At 40.4% G+C, this 16,721-nt stretch overlaps 2 protein-coding genes across 5 annotated transcripts in view; one reads left to right on the forward strand and one right to left on the reverse strand.

The window, feature by feature from the left end:
* si:ch211-80h18.1 (uncharacterized protein LOC555593 homolog) overlaps positions 1 to 12,064 on the forward strand; it is a 31,795-nt gene extending 19,731 nt beyond the window's left edge. The window contains exons 24-36 of the mRNA XM_064979116.1: positions 97 to 198; positions 287 to 346; positions 655 to 732; positions 1,085 to 1,135; positions 2,124 to 2,162; positions 2,326 to 2,397; positions 3,025 to 3,069; positions 8,505 to 8,537; positions 8,637 to 8,681; positions 9,177 to 9,215; positions 9,922 to 9,957; positions 10,947 to 10,991; positions 11,563 to 12,064. Of these exons, the coding sequence (XP_064835188.1) occupies positions 97 to 198; positions 287 to 346; positions 655 to 732; positions 1,085 to 1,135; positions 2,124 to 2,162; positions 2,326 to 2,397; positions 3,025 to 3,069; positions 8,505 to 8,537; positions 8,637 to 8,681; positions 9,177 to 9,215; positions 9,922 to 9,957; positions 10,947 to 10,991; positions 11,563 to 11,597 (680 nt within the window). The 3' untranslated portion in view covers positions 11,598 to 12,064. The remainder of the gene's footprint in view (positions 1 to 96; positions 199 to 286; positions 347 to 654; positions 733 to 1,084; positions 1,136 to 2,123; positions 2,163 to 2,325; positions 2,398 to 3,024; positions 3,070 to 8,504; positions 8,538 to 8,636; positions 8,682 to 9,176; positions 9,216 to 9,921; positions 9,958 to 10,946; positions 10,992 to 11,562) is intronic.
* A 169-nt stretch (positions 12,065 to 12,233) lies between these two features.
* The window catches only part of LOC135549685 (heat shock factor protein 1-like), a 33,412-nt gene continuing 28,924 nt past the window's right edge, over positions 12,234 to 16,721 (reverse strand). For 3 of the 4 annotated variants that reach the window (XM_064979889.1, XM_064979888.1, XM_064979885.1), the window contains one exon: positions 12,234 to 15,912. In XM_064979889.1, the coding sequence (XP_064835961.1) occupies positions 15,701 to 15,912 (212 nt within the window). In that variant the 3' untranslated portion in view covers positions 12,234 to 15,700. The remainder of the gene's footprint in view (positions 15,913 to 16,721) is intronic. The other variant, XM_064979886.1, reaches the window with a different exon arrangement.

Below are 16,721 nucleotides of genomic sequence, written 5' to 3' on the forward strand. Positions count from 1 at the left end.
TAGATTATGATTCACAGTTGAACATGTAAACAGTAGTTGTGGGTCTGTCAACTAGTTTGTATCTCTGTCCTACTTGTGGTCTCTTTTTATTTGCAGGCCTTACTGACAACTCAGGGCCTGACCATCCATATCTGAGCTCAGGTTTCGATGGATCATACCACTCAGCAGGTGATCATGCTGGTCTATCCGATACTACCGGTAAATACACTGAAATAAATCATCATCTCTGTAAGAGGATAGTGACCAAGATGGCATGGAAAAGCTTAATCTCAGTTTTTCTCTCCAGACCACCCAGTAGCAGTGATGTCACATACTGATTATTCATCATCGCACATTGACCACCCAGGTAGGATCACACTCAGGACTAAACATAACATACCCCTGTTAAAGGTGATCTTCTGTAGCTCAGTTTAAAGAGCATGGTGCTTGCAATGCCAGGATAGTGGGTTTGATTCCCGGGACTGCCCATACGTAAAATGTATGCACGCATGACTGTAAGTTGCTTTGGATAAAAGGGTCTGTTAAATGGCATATATATATTTTGAATTAAATACATTATACTATGAATGTATTTCAGAGATTGATATTGATGTGTCCAGCTCAGACAGAGGATGGTTAAGATAATTTCAGCATAAATGAACATGTATGTTGCAGGAAATGGTCGTCAAAGCCAGGTTACAGACACACATGGAGGTGATCATGCGGTCAACGATGTGCATCATGATGTAACAGGTATGTCTACCCTAAAGGTAGATGGAAGCCAGTAGGCCAAAGCCAGCCTGGGTGCCAGTCTGTTTCTGCTCTCTTGCCAACTCCTAATGGAATTGTCATGCCAAACAATTAAACATTTCGCTTCCAATGACAATGGAGTAGGCAAAAGATCTGGGACCAGGCTAGGACTAGGCTATAACCAGGGGTAGAGTATTTGCACTTGATGGAGCAAAACAAATGCCACATGCATTTTTTGAGAAGCATTGAGGATATATGCTTGACATACTGAATTCATGTGGTCATTTAGACCAATATGCCTAATGCAAAAGTTTGCCAATACAATGGTATTTTTGACAGGGTTTTTGCTTTTCAGATCCACCTGGGCAGCAGATTGTGTCTACAGACATAGGCCTACTAGATGCTGGTAACTCAGTGTTTTCATTCTCCATTATTTACAAACCTATTTCAGTGCATTTGTTATTCATAAACACATTTTTCTGTCTGCTTAGTTGCCTACTGTAAGTGCAAAATAATGGATTGGACCTCAGTTGTGTAAAGTACTTAAGTAAAAATACTTTAAAGTACTACTTAGATAGTTTTTGGGGGGTATCTGTACTTTACCTTACTATTTATATTTTTGACAACTTTTGCGTTTACTCCATTACATTCCTAATGAAAATAATATACATTTTACTCCATACATTTTCCCTGACACCCAAAAGTACTTGCTACATTTTGAATGCTTAGCATGACAGGAAAATGCATGCACTTATCAAGAGAACATCCCTGGCCATCCCTGCTGCCTCTGATCTGGCAGACTCACTCAACACAAATGCTTTTGTCAATTAAGTTGGAGTGTATCCCTGCCTATCCGTAAATTTGTGCCATATGGTTTGCTTAATATGTGAAATGATTTATACTTTTACTTTTGATACTTAAGTTTATTTGAGCAATTACATTCACTTTTGATACTTAAGTATATTTAAAACCAAATCCTTTTAGACTTCTACTCAAGTAGTATTTTGCTGGATGACTTTCACTTTTACTTGAGTCAATTTCTATATATCTTTACTATTACTTAAGTATGACAATTGGGTACTTTTTCCACCACTATTGGACCTGTTCTGGTCTTATGTTATGTCTTGAGCAACAATTGTCTCACAGAACTATAACCTTTGTGGAAAATAAGTGTCATGATGGAAAATAGGCTTCACCAAGGCCAGTGCTGGCTAAATAAATACCTCCATTAAAAACGGTCCAGGGATGAAAATTCCCAGGACGTCTATCTGTCAGAGTAAAGTGTTCTATGCTTATTTTCACGCAGGAAAAATATACTTAAAAAAAAAGTATTTCCAAAATGTTAGCCATCACCACTCACCACTCAGCTTTTCTTCCTCCCTTATTTCCTGCAGGTGAGCACGGCGTCGTCTCTCACCACGACGACATGGGAGGTGAGTCCTACAAAAAATAGAATCAATGATAGGCCTACATTTAATTTGTTGAGTTAAACATTTCTGAAGGCATCACTTTTCACAATGTTGTTGCAACAATGTTTCATCATGAGAGCTCACGCTGCAATTTCGCGGGTTGAGTTCTAATTTCGTGGTTCTTCAGCTGTTACAGACGGGGTCGCTGTTCAGCATCATGATGACGTTCACACCGTCAGCCCTCAAACAGATACCACAGGTAATCATCCACCTTGAAATCCTATAGTGAGCGTTCGGGAAATTGGTAGAATTTGGCTAGGCCTACTAATGTGTTTCTATGAGCAGTGCTGTCTGACATGGCCACACAACATCCCTCTACAGATAGAACACCCTGTTGACTTTGACTGCTTATACTTTGTATACTATACATGTTAAAAAATGCACTATGCAGGTCCCTGGATAAATAAAGGTTCATTGCATTTAAAGAAAATGCATAACTCACTCCGCCACTTTGTGTTGCCCAAAAAGTTACATATTGCAGCTTTAAGTTACTGATAATGGAGAAAATAAATCAATAGTTTACCTTCACAAGTAGAGTCTGAAATATTCTGTGCACAGGTACAATGATACAGGTGTCAATGTGTGAACAGGTGTGGCAGAAGAACTTGTAACCAGCTCACATACACAGATAGATATCACTGGTAAGGGTTTGAAGTGTACGTTTCTGTTTACTATATATTGTAAACATTTACAAGATCAAACAAGAACATCCCATTACAACACTGGGTGACATCTAATAAAACATATTTAGTGGGCTATTCAAACAAATGGATACTCAATGAAGTTCATCTAACATAGTAACTCATGTGTTTCTCCCTCTCCCTAGCACTTGGGGCAAACGTGTACAGCTCCAGCGCACCAGGGACGCCCGGTAGGCTACGCACTTGTCTGATGATCAAGCATTCCTTCTCTAACCTGCATATTTTTAGAGCTGACACACTGCTTGCCGCTGCTTCGCTAGTTACGCCAAAATAAATGTAACACTCAGTGCAGAGCCGGCTGAGCTGGGGCCAGCCTGAGGAGGGGCAGGCAGTAAGGAGAAATAAAGCTGTCACTAACACAGAGCATATTGTGGGAAACAGCATTCAACCACACATTTTTTAGATTTTCTCTGGAACAGTGTTCTGGAGTAGCTTAGAAAAGTCTAGAATAGGTACACAAGTAATATATATATACAGTACCAGTCAAAAGTTTGGACACACCTACTCATTCAAGGGTTTTTCTTTATTTTTTTTTACTATTTTCTACATTGTAGAATAATAGTGAAGACATCAAAACTATGAAATAACACATTTGTTACACAAATCAAAATATATTTTATATTAGCCAACATTTGCCTTGATGACAGTTTTGCACACTCTTGGCATTCTCTCAACCAGCATCATGAGGTAGTCACCTAGAATGCATTTCAATTAAAAGATGTGCCTTGTCAAAAGTACATTTGTGGAATTTCTTTCCTTCTTAATGCATTTGAGCCAATCAGTTGTGAAGGTCAGTCAATCCAGAAAATTTGAGGACCTCCACAGGAAAGGAAGACCCAGAGTTACCTCTGCTGCAGAAGACAAGTTCATTAGGGTTACCAGCCTCAGAAATAGCTGACCAAATAAATGCTTCATAAAGTTCAAATAACAGACACATCTCAATATCAACTGTTCAGAGACTGCGTGAATCAGGCCTTCACGCTGGTCGAATAGCTGCAAAGAAACCACTGCTAAAGACATCAATAAGAAGAGGACTTGCTTGGGCCAAGAAACACAAGCAATGGACATTAGATCGCTGGAAATCTGTCCTTTGGTCTGATGAATCCAAATTTGACATTTTTGGTTCCAACCGCCGTGTCTTTGTGAGACGCAGAGTAGGTGAACGGATGATCTCCGCATGCGTGGTTCCCACCGTGAAGCATGTAGGCGGAGGTGTGATGGTGTCGGGGTGCTTTGCTGGTGACACCATCTGTGATTTATTTAGAATTCAAGGCACACATAAAGCATGGCTAACACAGCATTCTGCAGCGATATGCCATCCCATCTGGTTTGCGCTTAGTAGGACAATCATTTGTTTTTTAACAGGACAATGACCCAACACACCTCCAGGCTGTGTAAGGGCTATTTGACCAAGAAGGAGAGTGATGGAGTGCTGCATCAGATGACCTGGCCTCCAAAATCACCAGGCCTCAACCCAATTGAGATGGTTTGGGATGAATTGGACTGCAGAGTGAATGAAAATCAGCCAACAAGTGCTCAGCATATGTGGGAACTCCTTCAAGACTGTTGGAAATGCATTCCAGATTAAACTGGTTGAGAGAATGCCACAAGTGTGCAAAGCTTCCAACAAGGCAAAGTGTGGCTACTTTGAAGAATCTCAAATATAAAATATATTTAAATTTGTTTAACACTTTTTTGGTTACTACATGATTCCATATGTGTTATTTCACAGTTGTGATGTCTTCACTATTCTACAGCCTAATTCTAAATTGATTATATTGTTATTTTTCCACATTAATCTACACACAATACCCCAGAATGACAAAGCAAAAAAGCAAAAAATGTTTGCAAATTTATAAAAAACACAAAACTGAAATATCACATTTACATAACTATTCAGACCCTTTACTCAGTACTTTGTTGAAGCACTTCTGACAGCGTTTACAGCCAGGAGTCTTCTTGGGTATGACGCTACAAGCATAGCACACCTGTATTTAGGGAGTTTCTCCCATTCTTCTCTGCAGATCCTCTCAAGCTCTGTCAGGTTGGATGGGGAGCGTAGACGCACAGCTTTTTTTCAGGTCTCTCCAGAGATGTTTGATCGGGTTCATGTCCGCACTCTGGCTGGGCCACTCAAGGACCAGTCTGAGGTCCTGAGCGCTCTAGAGTAGGTTTTCATCAAGGATCTCTTTGTACTTTGCTTCGTTCATCTTTCCCTCAATCCTGACTAGTCTCCCAGTCCCTGCCGCTGAAATGGTGCCAGGTTTCCTCCAGACGTTACACTTGGCATTAAGGACAAAGAGTTCAATCTTGGTTTCATCAGACCAGAGAATCTTGTTTTTCATGGTCTGAGTTCTTTAGGTGCCTTTTGGCAAACTCCCAAGTGGGCTGTCATGTGCCTTTTACTGGGAAGTGGCTTCCGTCTGGCCACTCTACCAAAAAAAGCCTGATTGGTGGAGTGCTGCAGAGATGGTTATCCTACTGGAAGGTTCTCCTATCTCCACAGAGTAACTCTGGAGCTCTGTCAGAGTGACCATCGGGTTCTTGGTCACTTCCCTGACCAAGCCCCTTCTCCCCCGATTGCTCAGTTTAGCCAGGCGGCCTGCTCTAGGAGGAGTCTTGGTGGTTCCAAAATTCTTCCATTTAACAATAATGGAGACCACTGTGTTCTTGAGGACCTTCAATGCTGCGGAAATGTTTTGCCACCCTTCCCCAGATCTGTGCCTCGTCACAATCCTGTCTCTGAGCTCTACGGACAATTCCTTCGACGTCATGCCTTGGTGTTTGCTCTGACATGGACTGACAACTGTGGGACTTTATATAGACAAGTGTGTGCCTTTCCAAGGCATGTCCAACCAATTTAATTTATGACAGGTGGACTCCAATCAAGTTGTAGAAACATCTCAACGATGATCAATGGAAACAGGATGCACCTGAGCTCAATTTACGAGTCTCATAGCAAAGGTTCTGAATACTTCCGTAATAAGAAATGTATGTTTTTTATTTTTTATACATTTGCAAAAATTTCTAAACCTGTTTCCATTATGGGGTATTGTGTGTAGACTGATGAGGATTTTTATTTTATTTAATCAATTTTAGAATAAGGCTTCAACGTAACAAAATAAATATATATAGTATAACAGTGTAATATCCCCTCTTATTTGAAACAGGGTTAGATGAGGTGGCTGTGACCAGTGGACTCATAAACTCTACAGTTTCATTTTAACCAATGACATAACACTCACATGATTCACTCACACACATACAGTGGGGCAAAAAAAGTATTTAGTCAGCCACCAATTGTGCAAGTTCTCCCACTTAAAAAGATGAGAGAGGCCTGTAATTTTCATCATAGGTACACTTCAACCATGACTGACAAAATGAGAAGAAAAAAATCCAGAAAATCACATTGTAGGATTTTTAATTAATTAATTTGCAAATTATGGTGGAAAATAGGTATTTGGTCACCTACAAACAAGCAAGATTTCTGGCTCTCACAGACCTGTAACTTCTTCTTTAAGAGGCTCCTCTGTCCTCCACTCGTTACCTGTATTAATGGCACCTGTTTGAACTTGTTATCAGTATAAAAGACACCTGTCCACAACCTCAAACAGTCACACTCCAAACTCCACTATGGCCAAGACCAAAGAGCTGTCAAAGGACCCCAGAAACAAAAATCCCAGAACCACACGGGGGGACCTAGTGAATGACCTGCAGAGAGCTGGGACCAAAGTAACAAAGTCTACCATCAGTAACACACTACGCCGCCGGGGACTCAAATCCTGCAGTGCCATACGTGTCCCCCTGCTTAAGCCAGTACATGTCCAGGCCCGTCTGAAGTTTGCTAGAGAGCATTTGGATGATCCAGAAGAAGATTGGGAGAATGTCATATGGTCAGATACATTTACATTACATTTAAGTCATTTGGCAGACGCTCTTATCCAGAGCGACTTACAAATTGGTGAATTCACCTTATGACATCCAGTGGAACAGCCACTTTACAATAGTGCATCTAAATCATTTAAGGGGGGGGGGTGAGAAGGATTACTTATCCTATCCTAGGTATTCCTTAAAGAGGTGGGGTTTCAGGTGTCTCCAGAAGGTGGTGATTGACTCCGCTGTCCTGGCGTCGTGAGGGAGTTTGTTCCACCATTGGGGGGCCAGAGCAGCGAACAGTTTTGACTGGGCTGAGCGGGAACTGTACTTCCTCAGTGGTAGGGAGGCGAGCAGGCCAGAGATGGATGAACGCAGTGCCCTTGTTTGGGTGTAGGGCCTGATCAGAGCCTGGAGGTACTGCGGTGCCGTTCCCCTCACAGCTCCGTAGGCAAGCATCATGGTCTTGTAGCGGATGCGAGCTTCAACTGGAAGCCAGTGGAGAGAGCGGAGGAGCAGGGTGACGTGAGAGAACTTGGGAAGGTTGAACACCAGACGGGCTGCGGCGTTCTGGAAGAGTTGTAGGGTTTTAATGGCACAGGCAGGGAGCCCAGCCAACAGCGAGTTGCAGTAATCCAGACGGGAGATGACAAGTGCCTGGATTAGGACCTGCGCCGCTTCCTGTGTGAGGCAGGGTCGTACTCTGCGGATGTTGTAGAGCATGAACCTACAGGAACGGGCCACCGCCTTGATGTTAGTTGAGAACGACAGGGTGTTGTCCAGGATCACGCCAAGGTTCTTAGCGCTCTGGGAGGAGGACACAATGGAGTTGTCAACCGTGATGGCGAGATCATGGAACGGGCAGTCCTTCCCCGGGAGGAAGAGCAGCTCCGTCTTGCCGAGATGAAACCAAAATAGAACCTTTTGGTAAAAACTCAACTCGTCGTGTTTGGAGGACAAAGAATGCTGAGTTGCATCCAAAGAACACCATACCTACTGTGAAGCATGGGGGTGGAAACATCATGCTTTGGGGCTGTTTGTCTGCAAAGGGACCAGGACGACTGATCCGTGTAAAGGAAAGAATGTATGGGGTCATGTATCATGAGATTTTGAGTGAAAACCTCCTTCCAACAGCAAGGGCATTGAAGATGAAACGTGGCTGGGTCTTTCAGCATGACAATGATCCCAAACACACCGCCCGGGCAACGAAGGAGTGGCTTCGCAAGAAGCATTTCAAGATCCTGGAGTGGCCTAGCCAGTCTCCAGATCTCAACCCCATAGAAAATCTTTGGAGGGAGTTGAAAGTCTGTGTTGCCCAGCAACAGCCCCAAAACATCACTGCTCTAGAGGAGATCTGCATGGAGGAATGGGCCAAAATACCAGCAACAGTGTGTGAAAACCTTGTGAAGAGTTACAGAAAACATTTGACCTCTGTCATTGCCAACAAAGGGTATATAACAAAGTATTGAGATAAACTTTTGTTATTGACCAAATACTTATTTTCCACCATAATTTGCAAATAAATTCATTAAAAATCCTACAATGTGATTTTCTGGATTTTTTTTCTTCTCATTTTGTCTGTCATAGTTGAAGTGTACCTATGATGAAAATTACAGGCCTCTCTCATTTTTTAAGTGGGAGAACTTGCACAATTGGTGGCTGGCTAAATACTTTTTTGCCCCACTGTACGTCCAGGCAAGGAAGATGATAAGTAGACATTTTTCAATTTCAGATTCTGTGCTTAGATTTGGACATGACACTACAGGTAAAATTCCATTTACAACATATCAGAAGTGCTAGATTTCTAAACCAAACAAGGACCCTCACACAACACACTTGTAACATCATATACTCTGTCTCTCAGTTGTTGCAGAAGCACACAGTGTCTTCATTCAGACCGATTCCCCAGGTAAGTACACACACACACACACACACACACACACGCACACACGCACGCACGCACGCGCACGCACGCACACACACACACACACACACACGCAAACGCACGCACACACACACGCACGCACACGCACGCACACACACACACACCAATCTTATGACCTTAACATTTAAGAAAAAATAGATACACTTCCTCACAACACACACACACTAGCCTCCAAAAATATAATGTGAATGTATGCAATTCCATATGTATGTAATACCAATGTCTGTAATACAGACGCCAAAGTTGGCAGGAGTGAGTGAGGTTCCCTTACCACTCATTACTCATCAGAGATAGAGTACTATAAAGAGAATAGTGTCCCATAGTTCCTGGTAAAAAGCATTGCACAATATAGGGAATAGGATACCATTTAGGACACATCCTTACTATACTCTGCCAGTCACTAAATAACAAAACGAAACGCCTTAAGTCACCATGTTGAATCTATCTTTTGTATTGTAGTCACAGCTGATGCACAAGGATCCACTCTACAGACTTCCAGTAAGTCGGTACAGTATATTCATTTACGCAACTCCTTGACCTTGCACAAGTATCTGTTGCTCCTAAAGGCTTGATGAAATGAAAAGTAGTGGAAATAGCCCTTTGATCTTGGAGAGATAGCCCAGAGCAGGGGTGTCAAACTCACTTCCTGGAGGGCTGTGTATCTCCTATTTTTGGTAATTTTCTTTCAATTTGTATCCAATTAGACCTAGAGTGGGGAGGTCCTAACCAATAAATTACCTTAGCCTAGTGCCTAGAGTGTTGGACTAGTAACCGAAAGGTTGCAAGTTCAAATCCCTGAGCTGACAAGGTACAATTCTGTCGTTCTGCTCCTGAACAGGCATTTAAGAGGCATTTTCCTAGGCTGTCATTGAAAATAAGAATTTGTTCTTAACTGACTTGCCTAGTTAAAGGTTTAAAAAAAAGATGTACAAGAGAGGATTGGAAACTTGCATAAACTCAGCCCATCAAAAATGGAGTTTGACACCCCTGCCATAGATTAATCAACCAATCAATAAAATGTATTTACAGCCCAACAGTTGCCATAAAGTGCTTTGCAGTTAACCATAGTTTAAGTAGTGATAGACATGTAATGGTGTGAAATGCATTGACATTGATGACAGACAGCCCTGGTTGCCCATTCACGGTGGTCTCCCCCTGCTCTGTTCGTAGGGTCTGTGTTCATGCAATGTCTTTGTCCAAACAGGTCATCTTGGTGTAACAGAACAGACACAGCCTGCTGGTAAGCTTCATAAGAGTTCAAACTCTGTTACATGGCTGCGTTGATACAGGCAGCCCAATTCTGATTTTTTTCTGATATTCTTTTTTAACCAATCAAATCAGCTCTTTTGCCCATAATTAGGCAAAATATCAGAAAAGGGTCTGCCTTTGTAAACACAGCCTTATACAGATGTCTCAGTAATGTTGATATCTAGCCATCTATCAATTTGACAACAAATGCTGCGTTTACACAGGCATCCCAATTCCAATCTTTTGCCCTATTATTGACAAAAGAGCTGATCTGACTGGTCAAAAGACCAATTAGTGAAAATAAAGATCAGAATTGGGCTGATTGTGTATATGCAGTAAAAGTAATTGAAATAGCGAAATGGATCCATGTGACAAATTTAGCAGTTTTAGTAAAGGTGATATTTTGTTGTGCAGGCTAAATGGGTAGTACGGCCAAATAAGGCTCTGTTTACACAGACACACTAAGAACCCAAAGCAGATTTTCTTTCTATATTCAATCTTTTTTTCTGACAGTCCACACTCAGTTTTACATGTGACCCATATCAGATTTGCACATTCATGCTGATGTAGCCTCTGAAGTAGCACACAGATGCCATGTTCATTTCCTGTCACTGTTCCTTAACAGTTTGGGGTGGTTGTCATGGTAACGCATGAGGTCACGTATGGAGGATAGTTTTTTTTATCAGGATTCAGATCCATATTTGGAGGTAGTATAAATCGGAATTCAAAAGATCAGATTCCATGTGTTTTACTGTTTACACATTCAAGAAAATATAAGATAGGTATCAGATATGCAAATAATTGGCAAAAGATCTGAATTGGGCTGACTGTGTAAACACAGCCTAACTTGTTATTTAGCACAGGATTGCACAGCTTTCAGATATTACAATGCTGTGTCATTATGACAGCATATATTGAACCACTCAGTGAACAGATGCTCAAGGGCTCTTTTCTTTCCTCGGTTTTGCTTGCTCTTTCCAGTTTCCGCAGCTGAACAGTACAACCCATCTGGTCAGGGTCCTGAAGGTAGGTTTCTCAGCTCCTTATAACCTCTCTCATCTTTTAAAAACATTATTAAATGTCAAAAGCCTTGTTTTATTTAGATGATGTACTCCCCTGTCAAAACACAATATCTTACAACTAATCATTTTTATTACACTGTATTAACTACAGTAGTAAGATGGCAAAGTTTCTGACTGCAAGGTTTCAGGTGATAATACAGTGCTGTTAAACTGTACCTTTGAAAGAGAGACAAAGGTAAGCTCTTGATTGGTACTACAAGAATAAAAATTGTGAGCAAGTAAAAATGAAGGACACTAAAGTAGTATTACTGCCTCTGAGGTAGGACTCAATTCTACAGTATACTGCTAATATACTCAATATGCTGTAATTCTACAATATATTGCATTACTTTTTTAACATTAAAGGGGTAGTTCACACAAGTTATGGATTTTTGTCTCGTCCATAGACTGTTCACAGGGTAAGGAAACCAAAATGTAATTTAGTAATTTGGATGAACTATCGTTTCAGTCACCTCTTAGATAGATGAATTACAGATATGTGTGTCAGAGACTAAAATACATCTTCACTTCTGAAGGTGCAGAAAATGTGGAACTGGAGGATACCTGCTGACTTTCATATGAAGCCTCGTGTCAAGTTTCTACGCTACAGATTTCAGTGTACGGACCAGTCTGCATGGCAGAGAAACAGTGATCCAGCCCACTAGCAAATCTAGTTGTTTGTGTCTATGTTTGTTTGTTTGAACTTTGTCTATTTAAACTTAAAGATGACACTGTAAGTAAACTTTTTGCGCACTTGTTAATAGACGTTTTGTTTCATTCGTTGCATATATGACAAAAAGACAAGAGGGTACTAAGGAGAACCCTCTGACTCAGATGAATATGGCTCATACAAAAGCTTCATCCCTACGAATATTGATGTACAAAAGCTCAAACAATATACTGAATCTTTATGAAGCTTTGTTATTTTGTAATTTCCACAAGTACTGTATTTCCCAGTTTAGAAAATGTGAGAAATAATAATTTTGTGTCAGAAATTGTACATTGCGAAATGTATATCAAAGTAATCTCTACATTAAAAGGAACATCTATTTTGAACATCAAACTCATTTTTCTCCATATTTTTCACATACGGAAGTGGGGAGCAAAGTTTATGCAATCCATGTGCCTGTTCAACTGATTAATCAGCCATTATTTACAACTAAAATAGAACCTTAAATGCAGTAATGTATTATGGATATGCAAATCATTTATTTCAAAACAACCATGTTTATTTAAAACATACCATACACAAAATATTGTTCTCATGCGTAATTTGGGTTTCTCAGGCTGTGCCATTGTGTTATGGTGGAACTGGTAAAAGTGCTTAACAATGTACAATTCAGCACATCAATATACTCCAATACTTCCCCTTTCTTAAAAGCAGTTAATTACAAAAAAACCCAGTTTGAACAAACTCAAAACAACCTCTGGGGGAAGTATGCGTAAATTCACAAAGTTCCTCACACTTGAACCAAGATTCAATGATTCATTTGTTTTCCTAGACAAGGATTTGACTATAAAATAATAACGCTCGAGGGAAACAGGCTTCCAGAAAATAAACAAATAGCATATGGTTGACAAGACATTGGATGATATACAGTGCATTCGGAAAGTATTCAGACCCCTTTACTTTTTTACGTTACAGGGCTCCCGAGTGACACAGCGGTCTAAGGCACTGCATCTCAGTGCTAGAGGTGTCACTACAGACACCCTGGTTCGATTCCAGGCTGTATCACAACCAGTCATGATTGGGAGTCCCATAGGGCGGAACACAATTGGCCCAGCATCATTCGGTTTTGGAAGTTGTAGGCCGTCATTGTAAAAAAACTTGAAAAGCCTTACGGTAATCTAAAATTGATTAAATAAAAACATTTCCTCATCAATCTACAAACAATATCCCATAATGACAAAGTGAAAACAGGTTTTTGGATGTTTATTTTTTATTTATAAAAAACTAAACAGAAATACTTTATTTACAAAAGTATTCAGACCCTTTGTTATGAGACTTAGCGCTCGGTGCATCCTGTTTCCATTGATGATCCTTGAGATGTTTCTACAACTTGATTGGAGTCCACCTGTGGTAAATTCATTTGATTGGACATTATATGGCGAGGCACACACTTGTCTATATAAGGTCTGAAGGTTGACAGTGCATGTCAGGGCAAAAACCAAGCCATGAGGTTGAAGGAATTGTCCGTAGACCTCAGAGACAGGATTGTGTCAAGGGACGGTACCAAAAAATGTCTGCAGCATTGAAGGTCCCCAATAACACAGTTTCCTCCATCATTCTTAAATGCGAGCGGTTTGGAATCACCAAGACTCTTCCTACAGCTGGCCGCCCGGCCAAACTGAGCAATTGGGGGTGAAGGGCCTTGGTAAGGGAGGTGACTAAGAACCCGATGGTCACTCTGACAGTGCTCCAGAGTTCCTCTGTGGCAATGGGAGAACTTTCCAGAAGGACAACCATCTCTGCAGCACTCCACCAATCGGGTCTTTATGGTAGAGTGGCCAGACGGAAGCCAAACCTCAGTAAAAGGCACATGACTTTGGTTTGGAAAACGGCACCTAAAGACTCTCAGACCATGAGAAACAAGATTCTCTGGTCAGAAGAAACCAAGATTGAACTCTTTGGCCTGAATGCCAAGCGTCACATCTGGAGGAAACCTGGCACCATCCCTACGGTGAAGTATGGTGGTGGCAGCATCATGCTGTGGGGATGTTTTTCAGCAGCAGGGACTGGGAGACTAGTCAGGATTGAGGGAAGGATGAATTGGAGAGAGATCCTTGAGGAAAACCTGCTCCAGAGCACTCAGGACCTCAGACTGGGGTGAAGGTTCAACTTCCAACAGGGCAACGACCCTAAGCACACTGCCAAGACAATGCAGGAGTTGCTTCGGGACAAGTCTCAATGTCCTTGAGTGGCCAAGCCAGAGCCTGGACTTGAACCCAATCAAAGATCTCTGGAGACCTGAAAGTAGCTGTGCAGCGACACTCCCCATCCAACCTGACAGAGCATGGGAGGATCTCCAGAGAAGAATGGAAGAAACTCCCCAAATACAGGTGTACCAAGCTTGTAGTGTCATACCCAATAAAACTTGAGGCTGTAATCACTGCTAAAGGTGCTTCAACAAAGTACTGAGTGAAGGGTCTGAATACTTATGTATATGTGATATTTCAGTTTTGTATTTTTAATACATTTACAAAATACTGTGCTTTGTCATTGTGGGGTATTGTCTGTAGATTGATGAGGAAAAAAAACAAATGTTATCCATTTTAGAACACGGCTGCAACATAACAAAATGTGTAAGAAGTCAAGGGGTCTGAATCATTGCCGAATGCACTGTACATGGAATCCTGCTTTAAATTCAAATAATTTCTATCCCAAAAAGCAATCCACATAATGGAATGTGCTGGCTGGTATAGAAGGATTAACCCAGGATATTATGTCAATCTCTTGTCATATACCGAAAGCATCTTAAAAACAGTCTATTGTACACTTGTACAAAGGGCCAGTCTTAAGTCAGTGGATTTGGTTTCAAGAAATCTAAACCAAATCAGTTTGATTTGAAGACATGAATGCTTACTGTGAACAAACACTGATGGGTTATCTACTAGAAAACTCTATGCCATTCACCTGTCTGACGTGTAATATTTTATTGACAGTTGGTCATCTAGTCTTTAAGAAAAAATGCTTAAAGAAAAAAATATGAATTGCCATTCAATGCTCAATGTTTCATTATATTATTAAAAAAATCAATATGATTTTGTCATCCAGACTATATGCATGTGAACATTGACACTTCTGAGGGCTCGAGTAAGTAGTATTTGGTGTTTTGGAGAACTCTGTCTAAAATAAATTAATGTATGGTTCTTTAATCAACAAGTAATAAAATGAAACAACCTTAGATACGAAAGTATAACTATAAGGTGCTGAAATACCAACAGCATTCCATTATGAATTATGCAGGGGAAAATGCCAAAGAAAACACTTCCTGCATCTAATGTGAATAAAACAACATATTGGTGCAGCACAAAGATTCAAACACTTAAAAAATGATGATTAAGGTACAATCCTTATATCAATAAGTGAAAGCGCAAGAACCTAAACATTTTAAAAAAGAAACACAAAAACCGTTTTTTTTTCATGAAACAGTCAAGCCACATCCCTTGGATAGTGAGTCTAAAAGAACAGAGTTGACGAGAGAGAAATGATTCAGGTGGAGTCTAGTGGACCACACACACGCACACACCTTTGAAATGTATTTGATCTTTACACTTGGTATAACAAAACAATTATTCTGCATACTTCCACTTTTAATAATTAAAGGAGCTTGGTGAACAATGCTTAAAACTTGACCTAGTAATGATTATGATTGAGCTTTATTTGTGTCCGCTAGTAAGATCACAGATAATTCAACCCAGGAAGTCCTTTCCATGGGATGAATAAACCATGCCAGTAGCGTAAGTCGAACATTTGGTTTGATTCATCTTAGCAAAATTCTTTCAATAAGTAGTTTAAGCCTTAAAATGAATGAAAATCAATAGCTCAGAGAATAATGAACACCATAATAATAAATGTTTTAACAGGTTGATTTTTCATCATCTGCACATTAACATAATGACAAAAAAACAAAACAAAACACTGCAATACATCACTTTATAAAAAAAAATGCTTTAGGATAGTTCGGGCTTGTCTGGTGTTGCTGTATGGTAGTCGGTAGTGAGGAGCGAGATGGTAGGGTCCTCTTCAGGGTCCTGGTCCTGGGTGAAATACGAGTCCCCCTCCAGCTCCAGCAGAGTGGGGAGGTCCGCTCCGCCATTCTCATTGGTCAGTGGGTCAGTCAGTAGCATTGGCTGGGAGGTGTACTGGACCAGCTGCTTCCCTGCTTTAATCAACATAGAAAAACATGAAACTATGATCTATGAAGACAGCGAGATCTTTTTAGTTTATTTAACTTTAACTAGATATCTATGGAGTTTCCATAGCCCCTTTACACTGCATGAAGTATTACATTGAAAGTGTTAATGTTTTTTCACTATGACATTTTAAAGGTTGATTCAAGGTTGATTTCCGCAGTATGTCGTATGTATTATGTAGTATGATGAGTAGCATGCGTGGAGTATGATGGTTTTTAGGCAATCCGACTAAATCCACATAGGAATTTGTTATACATCTGTCATTCTCATTGAAAGCAAGTCGGAAAAGCAGTAGATCCATTTGCATGCTTCCCGTTTTTAAGTTGAGTTTTTCACATACTAAGCTTTAAAACAGAAGAAACTACAATGTTTTGGGTTATTGAAAAAATACAGTATTTCACAGTGGTTAATTGGTCCAAAGTTGTGTCACAAACTTAAATTAGGCAAACGGTTTAGGATTTGGTCACACTTTATTTGGATAACATAGTATCAACAAACTATCTGTTGATAAGCAACTGCTTGCTAAGGTTACGGTTAGGTTTAGAATAAGAGTTAGGGTAACAGTTAAGGTTAGGAGAGTTGAAATGTTACGGATAGTCTGTAGAGCATCTATGGACGGACTATCCAAATAAATTTTGAATGGTTTGTTTCAATATCTTTGTTTTGTACATTGGTCATTATTGATCTTATGGTATACAAAGAAAAATAACATACAGATTGGGTTAGTGGTTGGATTTATTGCAAGCGTTACCGAGATAGTTGTTCCCGTTTACACAAT

Source organism: Oncorhynchus masou, chromosome 12 (genome assembly GCF_036934945.1).
Source record: "Oncorhynchus masou masou isolate Uvic2021 chromosome 12, UVic_Omas_1.1, whole genome shotgun sequence".
Classification (NCBI taxonomy): Eukaryota; Metazoa; Chordata; class Actinopteri; order Salmoniformes; family Salmonidae; genus Oncorhynchus; species Oncorhynchus masou.